The 23756-nt window shown below is 41.9% G+C and overlaps 6 protein-coding genes across 8 annotated transcripts; 2 read left to right on the plus strand and 4 right to left on the minus strand.

Moving 5' to 3' along the window:
* Positions 1-5418: 5418 nt before the first annotated feature.
* Positions 5419-10185, minus strand: stas (Transmembrane protein stas). Its single transcript, XM_017083916.3, has 4 exons — positions 9771-10185; positions 9295-9580; positions 8111-8239; positions 5419-6462 (listed from the first exon to the last, which is right to left on the minus strand). The coding sequence occupies exons 1-4, from the start codon at positions 9790-9792 to the stop codon at positions 5952-5954; spliced, it is 948 nt and encodes a 315-aa protein (XP_016939405.2). The 5' UTR covers positions 9793-10185; the 3' UTR covers positions 5419-5951.
* Positions 10186-10850: 665 nt separating this feature from the next.
* Positions 10851-12175, minus strand: LOC108016652 (coiled-coil domain-containing protein 137). Its single transcript, XM_017083360.4, has 2 exons — positions 12008-12175; positions 10851-11947 (listed from the first exon to the last, which is right to left on the minus strand). The coding sequence occupies exons 1-2, from the start codon at positions 12088-12090 to the stop codon at positions 11032-11034; spliced, it is 999 nt and encodes a 332-aa protein (XP_016938849.2). The 5' UTR covers positions 12091-12175; the 3' UTR covers positions 10851-11031.
* Positions 12176-12468: 293 nt separating this feature from the next.
* On the minus strand, positions 12469-15182 carry corolla. Its single transcript, XM_017083383.4, has 4 exons — positions 14997-15182; positions 14646-14936; positions 14240-14427; positions 12469-14128 (listed from the first exon to the last, which is right to left on the minus strand). Exons 1-4 carry the CDS (start codon positions 15112-15114, stop codon positions 12938-12940), a joined length of 1788 nt encoding a protein of 595 aa, XP_016938872.2. The 5' UTR covers positions 15115-15182; the 3' UTR covers positions 12469-12937.
* A 369-nt stretch (positions 15183-15551) lies between these two features.
* ND-24 (NADH dehydrogenase ubiquinone) lies at positions 15552-17108 on the plus strand. Its single transcript, XM_017083758.3, has 3 exons — positions 15552-15724; positions 15855-16373; positions 16860-17108. The coding sequence occupies exons 1-3, from the start codon at positions 15686-15688 to the stop codon at positions 17028-17030; spliced, it is 729 nt and encodes a 242-aa protein (XP_016939247.1). The 5' UTR covers positions 15552-15685; the 3' UTR covers positions 17031-17108.
* A 240-nt stretch (positions 17109-17348) lies between these two features.
* Positions 17349-20332, minus strand: LOC108016873 (uncharacterized). 3 transcript variants are annotated; one of them, XM_017083756.4, is made up of 4 exons: positions 19706-20332; positions 19065-19208; positions 18531-18946; positions 17349-18172 (listed from the first exon to the last, which is right to left on the minus strand). In XM_017083756.4, the coding sequence occupies exons 1-4, from the start codon at positions 20159-20161 to the stop codon at positions 18151-18153; spliced, it is 1038 nt and encodes a 345-aa protein (XP_016939245.2). In that variant the 5' UTR covers positions 20162-20332; the 3' UTR covers positions 17349-18150. The 3 variants fall into 3 exon arrangements, with proteins under 3 accessions (XP_016939245.2, XP_016939246.2, XP_016939243.2); XM_017083757.4 differs by having other exon boundaries at positions 18500-18949; XM_017083754.4 differs by having other exon boundaries at positions 18531-18949; positions 19706-20331.
* Positions 20333-20476: 144 nt separating this feature from the next.
* On the plus strand, positions 20477-23308 carry LOC108016602 (probable ATP-dependent RNA helicase DDX10). Its single transcript, XM_017083292.4, has 2 exons — positions 20477-20949; positions 21019-23308. Exons 1-2 carry the CDS (start codon positions 20563-20565, stop codon positions 23125-23127), a joined length of 2496 nt encoding a protein of 831 aa, XP_016938781.2. The 5' UTR covers positions 20477-20562; the 3' UTR covers positions 23128-23308.
* Positions 23309-23756: the final 448 nt, after the last annotated feature.

Consider the following 23756-nt stretch of genomic DNA (forward strand, 5'->3'; position numbering starts at 1 on the left):
CGAGCTCAACGAGGTATCGCCGTCACTTTTCGGGAAATTTATTTTTTGACCAATTTTCGCATTTTTCATCAGGGGTTACATCATCTTTTTTTGCAAAAAATTTCAAAAAATGAAAGTTTCCAGGTTTGAATGTAAATTGACAGGGAATTTAGTTACGATCTCAACGAGGTATGGCATTCCTTATTCGGACCTTATTTCGCACAATGGTGGCCAAAAAACTGCTTCTTTTTTGTGCAAAAAATGACGATTCGGATTTTGCTCAAAAATATCGTTTTTTGTAGCTGTTTTTTGGTCATAATTTAGTCAAACAGAGGCGTACAGAAAAAAGACCAACTGTTCTGAGCAGCTAACAATCTAGGCTCACTATCGCCGTCCCTTTTCGGAAAATTTATTTTTTTGACAATTTTCGCATTTTTTATAAGGGTTACATCATTTATTTTTGCGAAAAATCGTCAAAAATTAAAGTTTTCAGGTTTGAACGCCAATCGATTGGGAATTTAATTACGAGCTCAACGAGGTATGGCACTCCTTATTCTGACCCTTTTTCGCTTCATGGTGACCAAAAAACTGCTTCTTTTTTGTGCAAAAAATGACGATTGGGATTTTGCTCAAAAATATCGTTTTTTGTAGCCGTTTTTTGGTCATAATTTAGTCAAACAGAGGCGTACAGAAAAAAGACCAACTGTTCTGAGCAGCTTACAATCTAGGCTCACTATCGCCGTCACTTTTCGGGAAATTTATTTTTTGATCAATTTTCGCATTTTTCATTTATTTCATTTATTTTTGCGAAAAATCGTCAAAAATTAAAGTTTTCAGGTTTGAACGCCAATCGATTGGGAATTTAATTACGAGCTCAACGAGGTATGGCACTCCTTATTCTGACCCTTTTTCGCTTCATGGTGACCAAAAAACTGCTTCTTTTTTGTGCAAAAAATGACGATTGGGATTTTGCTCAAAAATATCGTTTTTTGTAGCCGTTTTTTGGTCATAATTTAGTCAAACAGAGGCGTACAGAAAAAAGACCAACTGTTTTGAGCAGCTTACAATCTAGGCTCACTATCGCCGTCACTTTTCGGGAAATTTATTTTTTGACCAATTTTCGCATTTTTCATCAGGGGTTACATCATCTTTTTTTGCAAAAAATTTCAAAAAATGAAAGTTTCCAGGTTTGAATGTAAATTGACAGGGAATTTAGTTACGATCTCAACGAGGTATGGCATTCCTTATTCGGACCTTATTTCGCACAATGGTGGCCAAAAAACTGCTTCTTTTTTGTGCAAAAAATGACGATTCGGATTTTGCTCAAAAATATCGTTTTTTGTAGCCGTTTTTTGGTCATAATTTAGTCAAACAGAGGCGTACAGAAAAAAGACCAACTGTTCTGAGCAGCTTACAATCTAGGCTCACTATCGCCGTCACTTTTCGGGAAATTTATTTTTTGACCAATTTTCGCATTTTTCATCAGGGGTTACATCATCTATTTTTGCGAAAAATCGTCAAAAAATAAAGTTTTTAGGTTTGAACGCCAATCGATTGGAAATTTAATTACGAGCTCAACGAGGTATGGCACTCCTTATTCTGACCCTTTTTCGCTTCATGGTGGCCAAAAAACTGCTACTTTTTTGTGCAAAAAATGACGATTGGGATTTTGCTCAAAAATATCGTTTTTTGTAGCCGTTTTTTGGTCATAATTTAGTCAAACAGAGGCGTACAGAAAAAAGACCAACTGTTTTGAGCAGCTTACAATCTGGGCTAACTACCGCCGTCGCTTTTCGGGAAATTTATTTTTTGACCAATTTTCGCATTTTTCATAAGGGGTTATTACATCATCTATTTTTGCGAAAAATCGTCAAAAAATAAAGTTTTCAGGTTTGAACGCTAATCGATTGGAAATTTAATTACGAGCTCAACGAGGTATGGCACTCCTTATTCTGACCTTTTTTCGCTTTATGGTAGCCAAAAAACTGCTTCTTTTTTGTACAAAAAATGACTATTGGGATTTTGCTCAAAAATATCGTTTTTTGTAGCCGTTTTTTGGTCATAATTTAGTCAAACAGAGGCAAACAGAAAAAAGACCAACTGTTCTGAGCAGCTTACAATCTAGGCTCACTATCGCCGTCACTTTTCGGGAAATTTATTTTTTGACCAATTTCCGCATTTTTCATAAGGGTTACATCACCTATTTTTTTGCAAAAAATTTTTTCTTAGACTAACGATACCCATTGCTCTGTTATTAATTTGTATTGTACTGAGTAGATTTCTGAAATGTTATGGTTTTAATTTGCCTTATTATTTACATAATAGTTATGTCGTTTACTTTGACCACTGTGCAAAGTCAGTGCAAAAATGGCAAAGGGCACGTTTGCTAGTGAAGCGGACAAGTGTGTCCGCCCCTCCCTTGACTTGATTGATTTGCATAATTGGCAGACTCGGCGACAAAGTGGATTAGAGTCGTCCGCCCAGGCACAGAATACACACTCGAGATTTACAATTTGGCCTTTTCTATTGCCAAAAAAAAACACATTTGGGCGAAGGAAATTGAAGCGAAAATAATTAACCTTTCAGTTTTAAACGAGTCAGCCAGCAAACGGAATGTGCGATAAAGAGAATGGGTAAAATTTACATGTATATTTATGACATTTGCGTTTGAATAACAAAACAATACGTTCTAATAACCCTATAAGGGATTTGGAATACGGTGTAATTAATGTGCCATTGTTACAATTGGATTTTAAAACATCTGAATATGAGAGAGAATGTTTCTTTCCCTTCGAACCCCTATGAGTCACATGCCAATTAATCAATATTACAACATACACATGGCCCACATACAAATTACAAATTCAATTTTTGGGGAACAGGGAGGTATTTTGGTAGGGTTTCTATATTGTAAGCTATGTAAATCGTTCGACAAAGCACGCGGCTGGCAACTAATGAAGTGCATAATTTACAAACGATTACGATTCCCTTTGGCTGCCTTTGGCTCCGCTACACCCAAAAAAAAAATCGCCCTTAAATCAAGAAATTCGCCTTTAAATCAAGAAAATCGCCTATGATTTTCATCCAACGGCGACTCACCTTTATTTTAAATAAATAATTTTCTTGAACTTATGGTTTGCCATTTCTGGAAATAATGTCAAATTTTTCTTAAATGTATGGTAAAAAACCTTAAAATTAAGGAACATTTTATTAAAATAAGAAAAAAAATATTTATAATGTAAGATTACATTACATTTACCTTACATTTGAGGAATTTGGATGGTTTTGTATACCAATTTTGGATTTTAAATGGATAAAACCGTTTCTAATTTTAATGGCAATTATTACATGGGAATACAGTCTGAAAATTTTTATATTTACCTGAATTTATTAGATTTATTTTATATAAATACTTTTTATAAACATATAAATAAATATAACAAATGGAAAAATCCTTACCTCAGACAACCCCGGCGTGAACTCGAACCCGCAACTGCTCACACCATAGCCAGACGTCTTAACCATTCGGCCACGCGTGCTTCTTGTGATACAATGACTAAAGAGGACTAGGTGTTTTTGGTCCAGCTTTACGCATACCAATTATGTTTATTCTAATCTAAGCCTTTTTAACAACCGTTTAAACAATTTGGTAAATAGAAAAGTGAAACTAATAAGAATAAATATTACATAAATTAAAAAAAAAAAAAATAAATAAACAAAGGGTACACTTGCCGTGGCGTGGGCTCGAACCAGGTACTTTTGTTCGATTGTTTATTGACCGGACGTCTTTACCAGCTAGACCACCATCAAAATGTATAAAAAAAAGTGACTTTCTCTTAAAATATGGGTATTTCTTTCCTATATTTAAGTAAGAATTTACCATTATTTCAAGAAAAAAAATCAAGAAAAATTCGCCATTAGTTTAAGAAAAAAATACGGTTCTTCCTCTTCTTCATTACAAAAAAAAAATAAATTATGGCGAATTCCTTAAATTGTAGGCATTTTTTCTATAATCAAGAAAATATTTCTTAATTCAATGGCGGTTTGAAATCACGGGCGATTTTCTAATATTTATGGTGATTTTTTTTTTGAGTGTACCATTACCATTTGTCTGGGCACATTAAGTGATCAGAATTTGTTGCCTGAAACAGACAGAAACACTCGAAGCACCCACGTCAGCTCATATCTGTACTACTTAAGCCCAATAAAGATGTGCATATTTTTTAGGCAATTACCAAAAGTTGGCGTACGCCTTTGTACTGATGTAACGCAAGGCAAAGGGAATTATGATGTCGTTAATACAATTTCTATGCTGGCATGGTCGTACGGTAGTGCCTCGATAAAGGGAAAACCGGTTGGGAATATTCATTTTTTTAAAAATCCAATGCATCAGCATTTATGAGATTGCACCTTTTAGTGATAAGGAAATCCAACTTAAACGTTAAATGAATTTCGGCCTATTTTTAAGAGTCGCGAATTCTTCAGTCCCACGTTTTTCTTTAAAATCATGAAATTTTATTAAGTGAATGCAATTCTTATTGATTTAAGTTTATCCAATATCCACTGTAGTCTTTATCAGGGCCCTATATATTTCTCTATCCAACTTAAACTTTAAATAGTTTTCTGCCTGTTTTTAAGAGTTGCGAATTCTTTAGCCCCCTGTTTTCTTTAATAACATGCATTTTCATTATTACGTGCGTGCTTTCCTAATTGATTTCATTTTATCCAATATCCACTGTAGTCTCCACCAGGCCTTTTATGTTTCACTACACGCATCCTAAATCAATTACGAAGAGCAGGACAACAGCAGATAAGAGCCATGTTGGCCACGATGTGCTTGCTAGTATCGCTTTGAACAATATCTATGGTTTTTGTCGGCCCTGTGTATAGAGATACCTGTAGCACCGTCTGGCTAAGGACCTTCGGGAAAAGAAAACCACAAGCTTGCAGACAGTTGATAACAAATCTTGTGGAAGAGCGGAAAGTCACTTTCGAAGTGAAAGTGAATTAAAAATATTCTTGCAGAACGGATTTCGACAGCTAATCCTTTTAAAAAAGTTTGCTTAACTAATTGAGCACACAAATCAAATGGCGACCAAAACAGCATTAGGCCAAGAATAACAAAAGCAAGGAGGCCAAGAAAAAAACGTAAAAACAAAGGCCAAACAATAACAAAGGCTAATTAAAACCATAACAAAGAACCGGCGACAAGGGAGCCAACGTTTTGGTGGGAGTAATTGAAAGTGGCAAGAGGTAGAGGGCAAAAGTTCCCAAAGCTGGAATTCAAAAATACCGCCAAAAGTTTGAAAGCTTAAACCAAAAGCTTCGCCTTTTAGTCGTTAAACGGCGTTCATTTCCAGCTGTTTAAATTAAATATGTCATGTTTTGTATTATATTTTAAGACCCGTTTTCTTATACCAACCAAATAACAACACATGCTTTTCAATTTATCTTTGTTGAACATTTACTTGCAGACACATACATTCTTTTTTTTATCTTTTAACTTACATACGTTGCGTAATATTCAATGGATTTCTGCTAATTTGATTTACTTATAGGAGAACTTTACTAGTAAATACTGCAATAGCACTAAACAAAAATTCACTAACTTAAAAACAATTGATGGAAACATATGATGCAAAAGTTGTTTGGTAAGAGTAAGTTTAGAAAAAATTAATCATGTAATAATAGGATAAACACAGATATTTTGTAGTAGACTTAAACATAGTGGATCGAGACCCAAAGTGGCAATCCGAAATTTATTTCTGGGCGGGCTTTTTCTTCTTCTTTCTTTGCCGCGTTCAATTATAAAAACAATCATCGCGGTTTGTGTGTTTTACCTTTTGTTTCTGTCGTAGTTTATAAGTTACAATTAATGATTTCTCGGGTTGTTTTGGTTTCAGTTTGGGGAATAGCACATACATATAAATAAATATATATATATTCGCGACCGATCTGATCTCCCGACCAGCTTACGCCTCCTTCTTGTGCTTGAACTTGTTCTTGAGGAGACCGGGCAGCAAGGATGCGCAGGCGCAGAGCATCAGGACGCCCATCGAGGTCCACGAGAAGGCCTCGCTCGAGCTGGTCATCTTCTGGAGCGTCTTGCCCGCCTGGATGGCGATCACCGAGGGCGGTGCCACGCCGCAGAAGGTGCCCAGTGCGAAGATGTGCAGCGGCACACCGATCACCGGCGATGCCAGGTTGATGAACCAGTTGGGCAGGATCGGGGTCATGCGCAGGAACAGCATGTAGTTGAACAGACTGTCCCGGTACTCCTCCACGTGCTTCGACCACTCGCTGGTTTTCTTGGGCCAGAAGTGCCGGATCAGGCGGCGTCCGACCAGATTGGAAAGTGTATAGCATAGGGTGGCGCCCAGCGCCGAGCAGAAACAGATGAGGAACAGGGCGATCGGGAACTTGTACAGGAAACCGAGTAGAATCGACAGAAACAGCGATCCGGGAATGGCGAATGTTTGCAGGCTATAAATGGGTTTCAAATGGGGTCAAGGCAACCAGTTGTAGGCGGTTCGATCTGAATAATACATAGCTGCATTTCTTTATACAGTGGCAGCCGAGTTTGAAGGCTTATTCAACGTCTATCCGTCTATTTAAATAATAATCGGTTCGAAAAAAAAACATTTTGTTCACAATAAAAATCATTTGGTTTGCCCTGTTTATGCCCCAAATAAAAGAAAAAAATAGCTTTAGACAACATTTAAACTAAACCCTGATCTAGATAAGCACAGCAAACTTTTGTATACCAATATTCATAGTTATGTTTTTTATAGATCTTGAAATCTTCCTGCTTTCATAGTTAATAAAACTTTAAGGAAATCCAGAAACTTAGCTTCCTCGCAAATTGTTTTACTATCTGATTTAATTGCTTGGTGCCATGTTCTCAAGCTCTGATTTTCTAGGGATCACTGTGCATGGGATCAAAGACAGATCGTACGACTAGTGGGACGCGTGCTCAAACGACTGTGGGCGGTTATTTATAAACGCAAAGAGTTGACAACGACACCCTCATCGCAGCACAGACCCCGAGAATCCGGCAGAATCGTATCATCTGGCATCGGACCACGTATTCTACAAATGCCCGATAAGAATTGCACGGGGGCCATAAAAAATACTCATACACACACACTTTGCTTTGGCATGTGCTCTTCTCTTTTTCTTTGCCTTGGCTGGGGTCTAAAAACGCAATTGAATCAAAAAATAAAGAGCAGTAAACAGAAAGCACAAATCAAAACACTGACGACAACAAAATTGTGTCCAGCTCAGCTGATTTCTGCGTCTAAAACAGCAACAAACACAAAGAATGCGTCACTCGAGTGTCCAAAGTCGATTTTTTAGGTAGCTCATGCTACATACGTGCATTAAAGTGGACCGCATTTCATTGAGGAACCTAACACTCACAAAATAAATGAAATAAAAAAGTTTTATCATTTTTAAACTACAATATGCCTAAAATCGTTCAAATTGAACTGAATTGCATATTAATTCAAAATTGTACATTAAATGGATCCACACTGCGTATGGGTTATCTTATTAACCATACGCCATGTGGCCAACTTCTATCTACGCTGTGCAGATTTAAAAATGAAAGTTGGGGTAATGAGTGATCATAGATCAATGGCCAGTCACTGCTTACTGAACAAAAAGAGTAAGCAGTAAACCAATGAACATATTAGATAGATATTAGATATTTTGACGTTTTTGACACATATTCATTCGACATCATTTACTTGGGAGTCCAAACGACTTGGGTCCACCCCAGAGAGTGCAAGTAGTAAGTAAGAGCGGGAAGGCAACCTCAGCTGTTCTCTTGCTTCCTAGAGCCATCTCGCTCGCACTTCCGAGTGCTGCCCACGTAATTAATATGCACACTATGCGCTCCGATCGGTGATCGTGAATTAATTAAGGTAGATAAAACACACACACACGATTGTACGACTGACCGTGAATAGTTTTGTGGTGCGGGGTCTTCTTTTTTGGTAATCGGGTCAAGGTCACCGCCGGACAATAGAACTCTATAGGGCTTATCTAATCGGTAATTTTCTGTACTTTGATACCTCTGGCTTTGATTCTCGATTTTTGGTATGGGTATTTCCATTTGATAAAAGGATACAATACGTAGGCGACCACCACGCCGAACATCACTTCGAAGTAGTACATGTCCTTGTAGCGATCAAGGACCTTGGCCAGCATCTTAGCATCTTGGATATCTCGCGGAATTTTCAAGTGTTGTTTTTCCGACCTGCGGAAGTCGGAAAAAAAGCGAGACGTGGTGTAAACATAGTATCTATATAGTATGGTATACAATATCGGTGGCGTGACTCGATGCGTGTGTATGTGGGTGTGCGAATAAACCCTCTCGCCAGATAGTACTGTAAATTTGGATATTTTCCAGTCAAGTCTAGCTATTTTCCTGGAGCTACATATACAGATATTTTATAAGTAGTATTTATAACTCTATGTGAAAACCCTTATCTTTACCCCCGAAAACGCCTCTGGAATGGAAGCAAACACACAATAGAAAGATAAGGGCTTCTATAATGTCGTAAAATATATCATAATTTGGTAACTATTGCAATTGCCTTATTATCACTATATGGCAAAACGGTAAATGACATGCTAACAAAAATTAAACAGACAAAAAAGACTGAAGATAAGAAAAATTGCACAACTTTATCAATACAATGAGTCTAGCAAGGGACCAAAATCAAAAGATTAGAGTGATACCGACTGATCGTTTTCCACCCCCTTTGGTTTGCTGAATAAATCTGATAACAAAAAGCTGACAGATTATGCGATGACTGGCTGATTCCATGCAAATCAAATTCCAATGGAGTGGGGGGAATTGGAAATCTGAAGAATATACAAACAAACATCTTGAACTTTCAACAAAATGATTTCTGATTATTTAAGACCCGGGCTGACAAAGACGATTTTCGAGAAGCAATCTTTAAACACAGAGCTTCAGCTACACAAATGTGTACTCTGTATAAACTGTATAAAACTAGGGAGTAATTTTCTTTGTATAAGGTATTTGAAAGATCTGCTATAAGATTATTACATCTTGCAGATGGGATCTTTAAGATTTTTTCTATCTTTCGGATGTCTTGTTACTAACCATAGTTTTATACGATCTAGCTACTTCTAGCGAATCTTTACCCCTCATCTCTGCTCTCAAATCAAGCGAGACAAACACACACTCGCACACACACCGAGCCCACTTAACACCTTAGAGGTGCACGAATGCGCTGGGGACACATCATCCGTGGCGCTTTAACCCCAGATAGACCCACTTACGCGTTGAGCTCGGGGAATATGGCGTACACATAGCACATGGTGGCCAGGCTGGCCACAAAAATGCCCGCCACGATGACCAGGGACTTTTTGGTGGCCTTCCTTTCGTCCGGGGACATGGCTTGTTTCTGCGGAGTGGCCTGTTGTTGCTGCTGCTGTTGTTGTTGTTGTTGTGGGTTAATATCCTGTTGCTCCTGCTGCTGCTGCACCTGTGGCAATAACGGAGCCACCTGATCCTGCGGCGTCTTGGTCCTGCCATTGCGCATAGTAATCCCCTTGTCGGTCATCGCTAAAAAAAAAGGGGGAAAGATGAAACGGATTAAAAACTAGGGGTAGGCTAGAGGTCGCCCTAATCACCACCGACCGACTACGGGTTAATCAGCGTTGTTAGCTTCTCCAGCCAGCGCACTAACTACGGGTTAATCACCGTTCCTTCGCCCAGCTGATAAGCAACAACAACAAGAACAGCCAATACTCACCCACACCAGTGCAGCAAGACATTGCGGTTTTCAGTATGTCGTTTGTAAACCCGATTTGAAAACCTCTAAAACCGATTTATTTCACGATTGACTCATTTAGCGTCTAAGCAATTTATCAATTGTTATTGTTATTTGTGTGTGTATTTGCGCGCCACTAACAATTTGTTGTTGTTTTCCTCTCTATCCGCGTGCCCGTGCCTATGTGTGCGTGTGTGTGTGTGTTCTTGTGTGTCTCCACTGCAATGAATTTAATCAATAAACCAAAAAAAATCGGGATGTTGGCTAACAGAGTGACAAACGCAATTGTCGTGTGCTACTGAATTCTCGGCGTCTTTTTATGTTTTTCTTTGTTTTTTGTGTTTGTTGTTAGCTACGACCGAGTTTCGAGACGCGCGCTCACACTGCAGAATAATTTACTAATTTTTATTAATTTTGGGGATGTGAAAAATATATCAAAATATCGATATATCGATATTTTGTGTTATCGTTATATTTTTTCACCAGATATATCGCAATTTTATTCAAATATATTTTTGAGGTTTTATAATAGGGTATTTTTATATACTACATTTCGCAGCGGTTGGCGAATTTTAGCACCAGCTGATTTCGAATTTTTATAAATTTTTATATATATAACTATACATTTCAGAACTAAAGTTCCATTGTTAGGAAATTAACTCTTTAAATCACATACGTGTTCAATACTGTTAAATTTGAGTATTAAAATTCATTTAGCTTACTGCTTTCCTCATAAAAATAGTTAAGGAAGTAATTTAAATAAAAAAATGTCAAAAACACTCGCTATATCGATATTTCTCGGGTCACGGTTGTATCTTTAGGCGATATACTAAAGTCTCTAGGTAAAAATATACCTTAAAGAATCCAGAAAAATATGCCGTATTCTGATTGAGTCTGATCACACTATTCCAAATTGCGCTAAATTAGTTTTGTTTAAATTACGATACTAAATATAATGTTTTGATTGGAGAATTTAATAAATATTGCTTAATATAGCTCGTTATTTAATTGAGCTCAACAAGCTCCGCTTTCTTGGTATTAACAAATAGGAAAAACACTATATTTTATTATTTTTTTGTAAAAAAAATAGATTTAATAAGAATCCTATCCTTCAAACATTCTATACCGAAACTACTCATTAGTTTCAATAAGTAACAAATGCATAAATGTAACATTAATGATTAAGTTTAAGGTTTGTTAGGGTAAAAAATAAGATTTACGTTATAAATCTAGTCTAAGTTCTTCAGGCATCCGCTGTCGTCTTGTTCTTGAGCTGACGGTAGAGTAGAACCATTTTATTGCGCTCGGATTCCAGCATGGATCTTGTGGCCAGTGGCAGATCCTTTCTCTTGCCCTTCATCTGCGCCCTTGTGGGCGTTTTAAAGGGGCTCTTGGACTTGGCGGCCACCTTTGAGCGACTACTTTCATCCTGCTCCTGCTCGTTTGACTGAATTTTATCCGGATCTAGCATGGATTTGAGAAGGAGATTGGCCTTACGTCCTGGTCGTGGCACTGTCTCGCTTTTTTCCGCCTTGCGCGGCAGGGTTTTGATGGAAGGCGGTGCATGGACAATCTCCCCGAAGGCCACCACATCCCGTTTGTATTCCGTTGGTCCGGCATTTTGCTTCTCCTCCGAATCGACCTCTTGCTGGGCTTCCTTGTAGGCTCTTTTGACCAACTCTCGGCTGGTTTTGGCATCCAGAGTGGATTTTTGTACTAATTGAGTCTTCTTGCGACCCTTTTTGCCCGCCAAACGTTGCTCCTTTTGCTTCTGCTTGAGCAGTTCGTCAATCTCGTTCTTGGGCCTCTTTTGGACCGTAATCTCCCCGGTTTTGGGGTTCCTTAACACGTTCACCCCGTACTTGGCCTCGTAGTGGGCTTCCCGGACGGATGCACTGGTAATGCGGTTCACACGACGCAGGTAATCCTCGTCCGTCTCGTTAGCAAACTGCTTGATGTTCCGCGTTTCCTTGGAGGCGGCACTACCACCGGATTTAGCTCCTGGACCGGATTTCGGCCTATCCTCCCGGCCAATCTGACCCAGTTTCAGCTTCTTGCCCGTCTTGGTGGCATCGGCCAGCTTCTGGAACTGCCGAAACTTGAAGGACACCTGCTGCTCGTCCTTCCTCTCGGGCGGATTGTTGGTTACTTTGGAGAGTCTGCAATGTGGACACAAGTTTAGTTAGTTCGTCCCGACTGACTTTTCAATATGTGGCTACTTTTTCTCCTTCTGCTCCTGCTGCTTGAGGGGATCGCGGATGCCGTGGTGCTTGCGCACGGGAATCTTCCGCTTCCGAGCCATTGAATTAAAATTCAAATTTGTTCAAAATAAACTATTCAATCCAAAAAAACCAAACTCGTGGTTTTGGACCGCAGTGTCCCAAAATACCAATTGCGGAATGCTGGCGTGTACCAAAACATACCATAAAAATACCGAATAAAAATCACATTTAGCTCAGACAACAACCATTGGCGCCAAATAAGTGATATTTGAATATTTCAATTAAATGTTATATGGTTCACAGGAGTTTTATACCAGTACTCATACAGTAATACATGGTTCTTCAAAATTAGCCATCATAGTTAAAATAGCTTATCTAGCCTTTTAGTAGAAAATCTTTATTACTCAGCACAGATTTTGAGCTTTTTGAATACATTTTTAAATTAAAGTCTGTTAAAATATTTTTCGTTTTTTTTTAATACAAATTAAAAATGAGCCTTCAGTAGCTTTTTTGCGAGTTGTTTTTCTCAAACATATTTATACTTTATAGAACTCTCGTTTTTTCACATGTTTTAAGGTTTTAAATGTCTTTTAAATGTATTAAACGCCGATTAGTTGGCTAAACATGAAATTCGTTTAAACCGTTTCAAAAAGAATACATTTTTTCAAATTTTGTTTTTCGTTTTTTAAGAACACATTAAATTTCTACAAAATGTTGTAGTAAATACTTAGGCATGGTGTCTATTCTTTTGGAAGCCCTAACCTTAAGTTTTTATGTTTGTTAAGTATAGCTGTTCCTATAGCTAAACATATTTTTTGATAGTTCAAAAATGTTGTTAGAATGTATGGAGCTTTTTTCAGCATTATTAAAATTAATTGTGTTCTCTTTAAGGAACACAATAATTTTTTATCACTATAAATTCCAAAATTATAGTATGTATGATGTGCTAGTGAGTGTAACATCATTATCATCGCTGAAGTTCAGCAAGTAGTCGTCGTTGATATCGTTAGTGGGAGAGTCGAATTCTAGAGATTGGTTATCCTCATTGCCCTCGTAATTGGTCGATAGAGACTTGAAAGGGTCGGGCTGAGGCTGGGCCATTGGGAACTCATCTTCCTCAAGTTTGAGGCGCTTGGGCGGCAGTGGTTCGTCCTTGTTCAGCTCCATAGTATTTGTTGAGAGCAGTCTAGAAGTGAAGCTGCTGCGAATGCCGCTGGAGGTGCTGGGTATATTGTCACCATCCTCCGAAGTTTGGATCGACGGGATAGCCTCCACGCTAAGTATTTTCGGCTTTTCGGGGTTGGCGGCCATGTTGTCATTAAAGAAAGCGTCCAGCTGAGCATCTGCTTCAGTTGTTGGCAGCTCCTGTTGCTTTGGAGTTATACCGTCATCTATTTGGCCGGCTACCATACCCGACTCCTCCTCAACTGATGCCTCCCCACCAGATCCCTTGTCGTCTGATCCGGATTCCTCCATTTCTGATCCCATCTTCTCTTCATACTCCTTCTGCTCGAGAACCAACAGCTTCTCTTTTGGTTTCTTCACTTGTGCATCCTCTCCAAGTCCTTCGTCTTCTATCTCCAGTTCGTCTTCCGAATATTCCTCGGATTCGTCATCTGAATCCACCTCTATCTCATCATCATCCGCTTCTTCCAGTTCTTCCTCTGATACCTCCTCCTCCTCATCCGATGACTCCTCGACTTCTTCTTCTTCTAGCTCTTCAGGCTCTCCTGAATCGGATGGCCAGCCCTGATCATCTACTTCCATCTCCCTTATCTGGATTAGCTCCGGAGAAGCAGCAAAGCGAACTTGCTTTGACTCCAAGCTAGAGAAGAAAGCAGGATCAGCTTCCTCGCGATTGACCAATATGGACCGTATCGGTGTCTCCACCTCCTGAGTCATATCCTGCTCACTCTCCTTGCTTTCGTCGGTCTCCTCGACTTCAATGTCATTCTGTGTGGGCTTCTCAAACAGAAGGTTCTTGAGAAAGTTCACAGTCGAATCAGTAGATGGATTTACCGGAAGCTGTGAAACCTCGGATTTCATGTCAAACGCATTTTTTTCAGCAACACGCCACTCAGGGCTGAATTTATTATGAAGTAAGTCCATTTTTTCGAACTGAAAAACGGAAAAAATAATTTAAAAATTCGGTATAAAAGCTGTATCAGTCACATTTTGGTTTTAGGAGATATAATTTACTAAACATTTGGCCACTTGCCAAGTACCTACCATTGCGTGCATTTCATTGATCTGCTGACTTAGCTGAACAATGCTGACTATCTTCTTGTTACGATTGTCATTCAGATCACCGATCGTAATCGTCCACTCGTAATCCAAGTTGAGTAGTTCTTGATCCATTTCGTCTACAATCTGGTCGGTCTCTATTTTGCCCTTCAGCTCCACGCGCGTTTCCTTAACTGGGAATCAAAATATGTACAATGTATGAGAATCATTAAAAAATTAATTTAAACAATTATCTAGTAATATTTATAGGCTTGTGACCCTCTGCGCGATTTCAGAAGGCTAACCAATGGTTTTTATTTAAAAGCGAGAAAAAGAAAGACTTTCTCTCTGCAACTGATATAGATATGTAGATGCACAAATGCCTTGTGAGTCGGAGGTGTTTGGATCTTACCTATATCGCGATCTTCGAGAATGGCGTTCTGCTCTTCCTCGTGGGCAGCTAGGTCTGCGAGGACCGCCATTTTTTGCTCGGCCTCGTGTTCTTTGCGCTGGACCGTGTAGTAGAGAATGTTCTGGAGACCGGCGTCCTCCAGCAGCTGCTCCATCTGCATGATCTGGCCGATGCAGTTCTGTACCATGGTATTTGCCTTATTCTTATCATCCGCAGCCTTCTTTAGATTGACGGAGCCCTGCTTAGCCAGCATCGTGTCAATCATCAGCTCCTCCAATTTCGGGCGAATGGCTGCGACAAGTAGAAACATGTTGAGATCGCTCACCTGTTTTGGGCTTTTCTTGCACTTACTCTCCTCCTCTTTTCGCATTTCGGCTCCACTTTTGAGCTCCTCTTCGAGCTGCTCCATTTGATCACTTTTTTGCCATTTTTGGCCAAGAAACTCGATGGCACGCGGATATTTTTCCATTTTCGGTCCGTCGCTTGTTCTTTTCTCGCTACTTTTTTCAAGTTTGCGCGTTTTTCGATTGGCAATGAAGCCTATCGACTTTGCAGTCAGTGTTGGAAGATGCGTAATGAGTGCTAAACATCGTTATGTACAAAGTACAACAAATATAAAATCGGTCCGTTTTATAAAAAAAAAGGGTTACAAATAAACATTTTAAGCAAGAATTAAGCTGAGTATGATGTCAGACAACTCCCTCTCATTGCTCCATACACAATAAAAAACAACGTTGTGAAAAGGATTTCTAATATTACAAACTAACCAATACAAAAAAGACATATCAGCTAAGTTCTGCTTAAGAGCTTTTTTTAAGTTTTTAATTAGATCTACAAGTGGATATAATTATTTCGTTATAAAAACCGTTAATTAATACATTTCCTTTTTTAAATGTTCCCTGTAGAATGGTCCATCTCTAACTAGTGTTGGAAAACGCCCTCCGAAAATCAGCTGTGAGCGGTGCTTGTAAAAAAAACTGTCAGCTTCACATAACATCAGAGCAAATTTTCAGCCTTTTCATTATTTTGGAAACGCCAGAATGCTGACGAACTGTGCCTCCAAGACGCTGGCCGCTGTGGTGAGTAGTGAAGCCCCCAAAATGGGCATTAAATTGGCCAGAAAGGGCAGCGGGCCTGCCTGTGCCCACCTTGGTTATATAATTTGTGCCAGGAAAACAATAACATTAAGGATATTGCTATTACTTGCAGCGCGCCAACATCCGGGCAATCGCCACCAGCAGTGCCCGGGCCAGCGAAAATCTCTTCGTGCACCGCGACACGCCCGAGGATAATCCCAACATCCCGTTCGAGTTCACGCCGGAGAACAAGAAGCGCGTGGAGGCCATTCTCAGCATCTATCCGGAGGGCCACAAGCGCGGCGCCATGATCCCGCTGCTCGATCTGGCCCAGCGCCAGTACGGCTGGCTGCCCATCTCCGCCATGCACAAGGTGGCCGAGATCCTACAGCTGCCCAATATGCGCGTCTATGAGGTGGCCACCTTCTATACAATGTTCATGCGCAAGCCCACCGGCAAGTACCACATCCAGGTGTGCACAACCACGCCCTGCTGGCTGCGCGGCTCGGACGACATCCTGGAGACCTGCAAGAAGCAGCTGAACATCGGCGTCGGCGACACCACCAAGGACAGGAAGTTCACCATCTCGGAGGTGGAGTGCTTGGGCGCCTGCGTCAATGCGCCCATGGTGGCGATCAACGATGATTACTATGTAAGCACTGAGTTCCCAGGCCTGAGTTCCCAGGTCCCCTCACATCCTCATCGAAAATGTCATCTCAAGCTTTTATTTTGGCAAAATATTATTATTTTATATGCCTTTCATGAGTTGCGTTCCCCTTTTTATTTATGTTCCCTTTCATGGATGATACCCTATCCTATCTCTTTTTTTTATCCCAGAAGTTCCACTTACATATACACATAAAAACAAGTCTTTGCTTTTATTTCGAACTTTTGAATTTTAATGGCCATAATTTAGAGAGTCGAGGCTTCTACTTTATACATACATTTGAATTTGCCATAATTTGCATATCTTTTATTTTAGAAACAATCTTATACGGGTGTTTTAGTGTTTCTAACAAATAACTTAATTTAATTGAAATATTCATTACCATCTGGTGTTATGGAATCCGCGGTCGAGAGACAACCGTTAAGGAAAGCCAAATCTATGTATTTTAATGAAGGTTCTTTCGCTTTGCAGGAGGATCTGACCGCCAAGGACATGCAGGACATTTTGAACGACCTGAAGGCGGATAAGATCTCGCCCCCTGGTCCCCGCAACGGTCGCTTTGCCAGCGAGCCGAAGGGCGAGCCCACTTCCCTGAGCGAGGAGCCCACTGGTCCCGGCTTTGGCCTGCAGGCCGGCCTCTAAAAGACCAGCAATGGAGCAGAACCTATCACTGATTGTCGAACGAAAGTTAAATAAATATTAAGCAACTCTTAGAGGTCATTGATAAGTGATTTTTGATTTCTTTCGGGAAGCTCTGTTCAAATACGAGATAGGTATACTTTCTTTAAAAAGCTTTGCAAAGAAAGAACAATATTTTTTTGTATTAAAATTTAGTTAGTACTAAGAAGAAACCTCCGAGTTGTTTCTAAAAGCTTTGTTTTGAATTCAGCCTAAATATATTAAGTTTTAATGATTTTATTTCGCATGTCGCCAAAAACCCCCAAAAATCTGCAGTTTGAGTGCATTTTTGACATCGTTTACATATATTTATTATTCTTTATCATACTGGAGGCTTCTGCGCTCCTTGCTAATTATTATGTAGTTACTTTGTGTACACTATTGCATACATATTATGAATGGAGACGATCGGGAAGAATAGTTAAGAGGCTATTTGCAGCTGTGGCAATTGCTTGCGAAGAACACAATTTACTCGAAAGACAAAACTTAGGATACAAATGTTAGACTTCGGCTTATGTGAAAAAATGTATGTGTTTAGGTCTAGGTTTACATTGCTTACAATCTACGCTGGCTGAGTGCAGCACAACCAGATATAATACTACATATATTCCGTGCTGCAATCAAGCGCCTGACCGACCTCTCACTTAAATGCTAGATAGATCTGTATTTCAGTATTTTGTAATGTGTTGCATGTGCATGTGTATGGATTGGATTGTGTCCGCTGTTTCTTGACAGAATTTCGTGTATGCAATGAATTTCGGTTCGCGGTCCAACTGCTCCTCGACTCCTGGCCCCTCCATCTGCCGCGACACTCCACGTACACCGCCTGCGTGTGTCCTCCAAATCGGGAATCGCAAGTAAGAGTTAGCGTTTTCAAAATCGACTCGCAAAATAACTCTTCGGTTGCATTTTGGTTGTAAAAATTACAAGCAAGAGTTATTTGTCCATTTTGAAAACGCCGAGTGTTATTTGAAGATTCCGCCTTAAACCAATGCCGAAAAAAAAATGTAAAGTGTACTAAAATCCTATTTTAGTGGCGCCTCCGCCGACGACCACTGGGAGGGGGCGGGGCCGCTGCCTTTCCTCAGTCCTCGCCGTAAAATACGCTGCAAGTAAGGGTGATATTAATAGGTCGATTCAGTCCTTTTACCAACTACAAACAAAATAATAAAGAAATTGGACACAGAAGATATTGAATATTTACAAAATAAAATGAGCAATGAGTAGAGTACTCTGGACTTAATTTTTAGAAAAAGTTATGTTCTTTGAAAGTATCTATATCTACTGTCACGAAACTAAGAAAGATAAATGATAAATTTCTTTAAAATATACAAAACTTTTAATTTGTGAAATACTAGAAAATTTTCAAAAAAGGTTTGAAAATAAAAGGAGTTTCAACTAAAAATTACTTTAGAGCTGTGGCATATTCTAACCTTATTTTGTATATAGAGATATTAAACGCACCGGTTCTTGGCGGCAGCCCGCTTCGAGGAGCGCTCAATGCGATTGTGAATATTTGTCCTCGGGTAATATTCGTTGACGAGGCGCTTGGTCTTCTTGGGCGATTCGCGCAGCTCCTTGGTCTCCACGTTCTTCTGCGTGACCAGGTCGCGCTTGAACTTCTCGATCAAGCCCTCGCAGGAGAGGTTCGACTCCGGCTCCCAGGTGTCGTCCTTGGCACCGAAGCCCTTCCATCTGATGCGGTACAGTCCACCCTCTGCATTGTCCACAAAGTCAACAATGCGCTCGACAACCCATTCCTTTTCAGGATCAGATGGGCCAGCAGTCGACTTCTTTGCGGCTCCGGGCGGGCGACCACGTCCGCCGGCTCCTGCTTTCTTGCCGGCTTTCGGGGACTTGCTGGGCTTAGGCTTGGCGTCCTGCTGAAAAGTGGAGCAAAAATAAGTTAGACATAAGAAAATTTCAATAAATCATATCATCATATCAACTCATCTAATTTATTTTGTAAATGATGTGTGTAGTTTAGGTTTTACTTACCTTAGCCCGAAATTGGTCTAGCAAGTAGTCGCAGCTAAGATCTGCCTCCAGCATCCATGTGTCCTCGGCCTTGGTGTAGCCCTTCCAGCGAACCTGAAAGTAGGTAGCGCCCTTCACCGTCTTTTGGCCCACGATGGCCTCCACCTGGAAGAGATTGTGGTTACCTTATTAGATTGTCTGATCAGAACAGCCTTTGCTCATGTCTTAAGAACTAACAAAGATTGGGATAACAGAAAGATTTTTAAAGATAATCGTGTCTGTAAAAAGGTAACTTGTCACTTGATAGAATGATTAAATCCAATTCCAATAACCATTTGGATAAATAATTGAAGCTAACCGAATCGAACCTTTTAAACAGCTTATTTTTGAAAAATACCTTTTAAGACAACTACAATTTTCAAAAACTGTATAAACTTGTTTGGAATCTGACAGTTCGGTCGGTATTGTATGTATGTTTCATTATGGGGAAGCCCACCATTTTGAACCAATTGGAACATGGATGCATTGTTCCAAAAACTGTACCAATTGTTCAAAAAACGTTCAAGGGATAAAGGTTCCGTCGTCCAATCGGCACATAGATGCCCCGTTTGGAGCAGCTTAAAAACCTTATAAAGGATTATAAACTAGATTCTAGGACCCACCTCGTATTCAACTTCTGCTTCCGGCTCGGCGTCGCTTTTGACCGGGTCGGCATCGTCCTCCAGATCCTCTGGAGCGGGCTTCTTGCCATTTTTGGCGGCAGGAGCGGGGTTGGCCTTGGGCTTGCCCAGATTGCGCTTCTTGGGCGCCGACGGTCCACCAGCGGCGGCCGAGGAGGTGGAAGTGGACACCTTGTTACCATTTGAGTTTAGGGGCAGATCGTCGCTGTCCTCCGACTCCGAGCGCACAGTGGTCGACGGGCGCGCCTTGCGCTTGTTTGGCGGCTTCTTCGAGGTTGAGGCAGCTGTGGAGTGTGAGACCGAGGAGCCGGTGTCCCCATTGGAGCCGGCGATGTCCTTCTCCTCGTTATCGCTTTCCGGGGCGGTACCGTTTTTGCGCGACTCGAGCTTCTTGCGGCTCAGCTCCTCGACCACCTTCTTCTTGCCCGGCTTGACCATGTTGCGTCCGGGGTTGTCCGGTTGTGTGGCTTGCGATTCGATGGCGTTTCCGGCCGGGGTTGGATCTGACTGTTGTTTACTCTGACCGTTTCGTTTGCCGCGTACCTGCAAAACAAAATTCCGAGTTTTTCGACGACTGGACTGTACACACTTGACAGCGTTGCCAGATAGTGTGACGGCTTTTTGTATTAAAATATACCGAAGATTTTCCACACGAACGGTCACGCTAAAATGACGGGTGGGTGTATTCGCTAATATAGCAGAGACACCCAACTCGCACAACGAATGCACGCCGATAAATCGATTTCACATTTTATATGAGTTCCATATCTATTACCAACCGCGTGCGATTTTCAACCGAATCCGGAGGATCTATCCATTTTGTCTAGTAAACAGAGGGAATGCAGCGCCAGAAACCCAAGGGACCGGGCAAGCCGGGTCCACGATTCAAGCCTGGCTCGGGCAAGGGCAAGGGAGCTCACGGTGGCCGGGGGAGCGGCGACAACAAGCTGAAGCGTCCGCGCCAGGAGTTCAACAAATCCCGACTAGCCGCCACCGATGCAGAGATCCAAGAACTTAAGGCCAAGTACGCGGAGATAGATGCGCCGGCCATCAAGAAGTTCGCACAGTTCCCGCTGTCCAAGAAGACCCAAAAGGCGCTGGCGGAGTCCAAGTTCGTGCATCCCACGCAGGTGCAGCGGGAGAGCATTGGACCCGCCCTGCTGGGCAAGGATGTGCTGGGTGCGGCGGTCACAGGAAGTGGCAAGACATTGGCCTTCCTCATACCCGTAAGTTGGTAACCTCCCTGGTTTCCTCCGCTAAACTTTAGTAAGCCAATACACCACTCTCTCTTGCAGGTTCTGGAGCACCTGTTCATAAACAAATGGTCGCGCACCGATGGCGTGGGCGCCATCATCATCTCGCCCACCCGCGAGCTGGCCTACCAGATCTTCGAGACTCTGAAGAAGGTGGGCAAGCATCACGACTTCTCCGCCGGCCTCATCATCGGCGGCAAGAATCTGAAGTTCGAGCGGACTCGCATGGACCAGTGCAACATACTGATTTGCACACCCGGCCGCCTGCTGCAGCACATGGACGAGAATCCGCTCTTCAACACGAGCACCATGGAGGTGTTGGTCCTGGACGAAGCCGATCGGTGTTTGGACATGGGTTTCCAGAAGACGCTCAACTCTATCATTGAAAATTTCCCACCCGTACGCCAAACGTTGCTCTTCTCGGCCACGCAAACGAATACGGTGCAGGATTTGGCGAGGCTTAACCTAAAGGATCCAGTCTACGTCGGCTACGGAGGAGCGACGCCTGGTGAGGAACCCTCCGGCTCCAAAAAGAGCGGTCCGAGCACCGCTGTCTTGGCCGTGCCCGAGCTCCTGCAGCAGAGCTATGTGGTGCTGAACCTCGAGGACAAGATCACCATGCTGTGGTCGTTCATCAAGAACCATCTGAAGCAGAAGATCATTGTGTTTGTGTCCAGTTGCAAGCAGGCCAAGTATCTGTACGAGATCTTCTGCAAACTGCGTCCGGGTAGCCCGCTGCTGGCCCTATACGGAACCCTCCATCAGGATCGTCGCATTGCCATCTACGAGGACTTCCTTCGCAAGAGCCACGTTGTGATGTTCTCTACGGATGTGGCATCGCGTGGCCTGGACTTTCCGGCCGTCAATTGGGTGGTGCAATTGGACTGCCCGGAGGATGTCTCGCAGTATATTCACCGAGCGGGTCGCTCTGCGCGAAACAAGACACGCGGTGAGTGCCTTCTTGTGCTGACACCCAGCGAGGAGGAGTACATGATTGGTGCCCTCAAGGAGCAGTTGAATATTAACATCCGTTGTGTGCAAATCGATCCCAAGAAACTCTTCTCGCCGCGCGTCAAGATCGAGGCCTTCCTGGCCCAATTCCCCGAGCTAAGGGCCACCGCCCAGCGTGCCTTCCTCTCCTACATAAAATCCGTGTTCCTGATGCGCAACAAGCGATTGTTCAATGTCTTCAGCCTGGATCTGGATGCATTTGCTCAATCGCTGGGTCTAGCGGTTACGCCGCGCGTTCCGTTCCTTGAAAAATTCCTTTGGCGGCAGAAGCTGCAGCAGCAGCAGAAGGAACAGGGCGATGCCCCACCAGCTGCCAATCCAGTGCTTACCAAGATGACCAAACAACAGAGCTTTGGTGGCGGTGAAGAGGATGAAGATGAAAGCGATGACGAAGACTTTATCAAGGTGAAACGTAAGGATCACGAAGTCGAAGGAGGACCAGTGGAACTGGATGAGCTCGAGGATAAGGAGGATGAGCCAGAGGGCCCACTTGTGGTGCCCAAGCGGGAGAAGCTAGTCACCAAGGCGTCGCTGGCCAAGAAGGCGCTGAAGAAGAACCTGCAGGTCAACTCCAAGCTCAAGTTCGATGACGAGGGCGAAACGATGGCCGATGATCGCAACCAAATGAAGGCTCTGAGTGCCAGACAGCGAGCGGAGAACCAGGACGACGACGACGACGGAGGTATCAATCTGGTACTCTCCAAGGCACTGCTGACCGAGGAGGATCAGTATGACAAGCAGCGATTCCGGGAGCTGGTCAAGAAGCGACACAAGCTGCAGCGCGAGAAGCTGCGCAAGAAGACGGAGGAAGCCAAGGGCAGCGATGAGGAAGACGAGGAGGAGGAAGACCAGGATGCCGAAGATGACGGCAGCGAGAGTGACCATTCAGTGGACCTCTCCTGGCTGCCAGATCCCGACAAGGTCTACAAAAATAAGGCGAGCAAATCTGATCAAAGTGCAGAAGCGCATTCGGATTCTGAGGCGGAGTCAGGCGATGATGCAACCGACGATGATGCGGAAGTGGACGACGACGACGAAGAGGTCTCCGACGATGAGCCTGCCTACAAAAAGTCGAAGCTAACGAATAAAATGACTCTGATGGACACGGAGGCCATTGCGGCCAGCCTTCTGGGTAGCTAAGTTAGGGCCTCGTCTGTGTGAATAAATTAATGCCAATTATTTTTAAATAATAATTTGTAATTTAATAGAAACTTGTTTTATTTTTAAGTCAATTTATCGCTTGTTTATTAGTTGGTGATAAGTGAAAGCAACTGATTTTCATAGCGACAAAAAAAAAGAGTTTTGAAATTGAAAAAAATAAGATTTGAATTTCTTTTTTCTATATAGGCAGATTCAAAATGTATTATAAGGCAATGCATAAAATCTCATTGAAAGGCTGTCCACGTAGTGACGAAGCACACCATTGGCTTTCAGCGTACACATAGTATGGATTATTTGTAGTTTTGGGATCAAATGCCGAACTTGTCTAATCTATGACTAGATTTTGACGGTGAAAATATATATGTACATTGTATTTTATACTAGAAAAATTCTCTGAATTGAACTTAGTTTCGTTTGAAGTCGAATACGCCAAGCACGTTTAAAATATTGAAGTCGTGGTGTCGTTTCTAGTTTAGAAAGATCAGAGGGAAGGCTAGTCTTCTAAATATAAAAAGAATTCACATTAAAAGCCTATCTCAACAGGATCTCAAAGAGTACCTAAAAAATAACAAACTGAACCACCTGAAAGATAAAAATAATTTACCAAA

This window comes from Drosophila suzukii, chromosome X (assembly GCF_043229965.1).
Source record: "Drosophila suzukii chromosome X, CBGP_Dsuzu_IsoJpt1.0, whole genome shotgun sequence".
Taxonomy (NCBI): domain Eukaryota; kingdom Metazoa; phylum Arthropoda; class Insecta; order Diptera; family Drosophilidae; genus Drosophila; species Drosophila suzukii.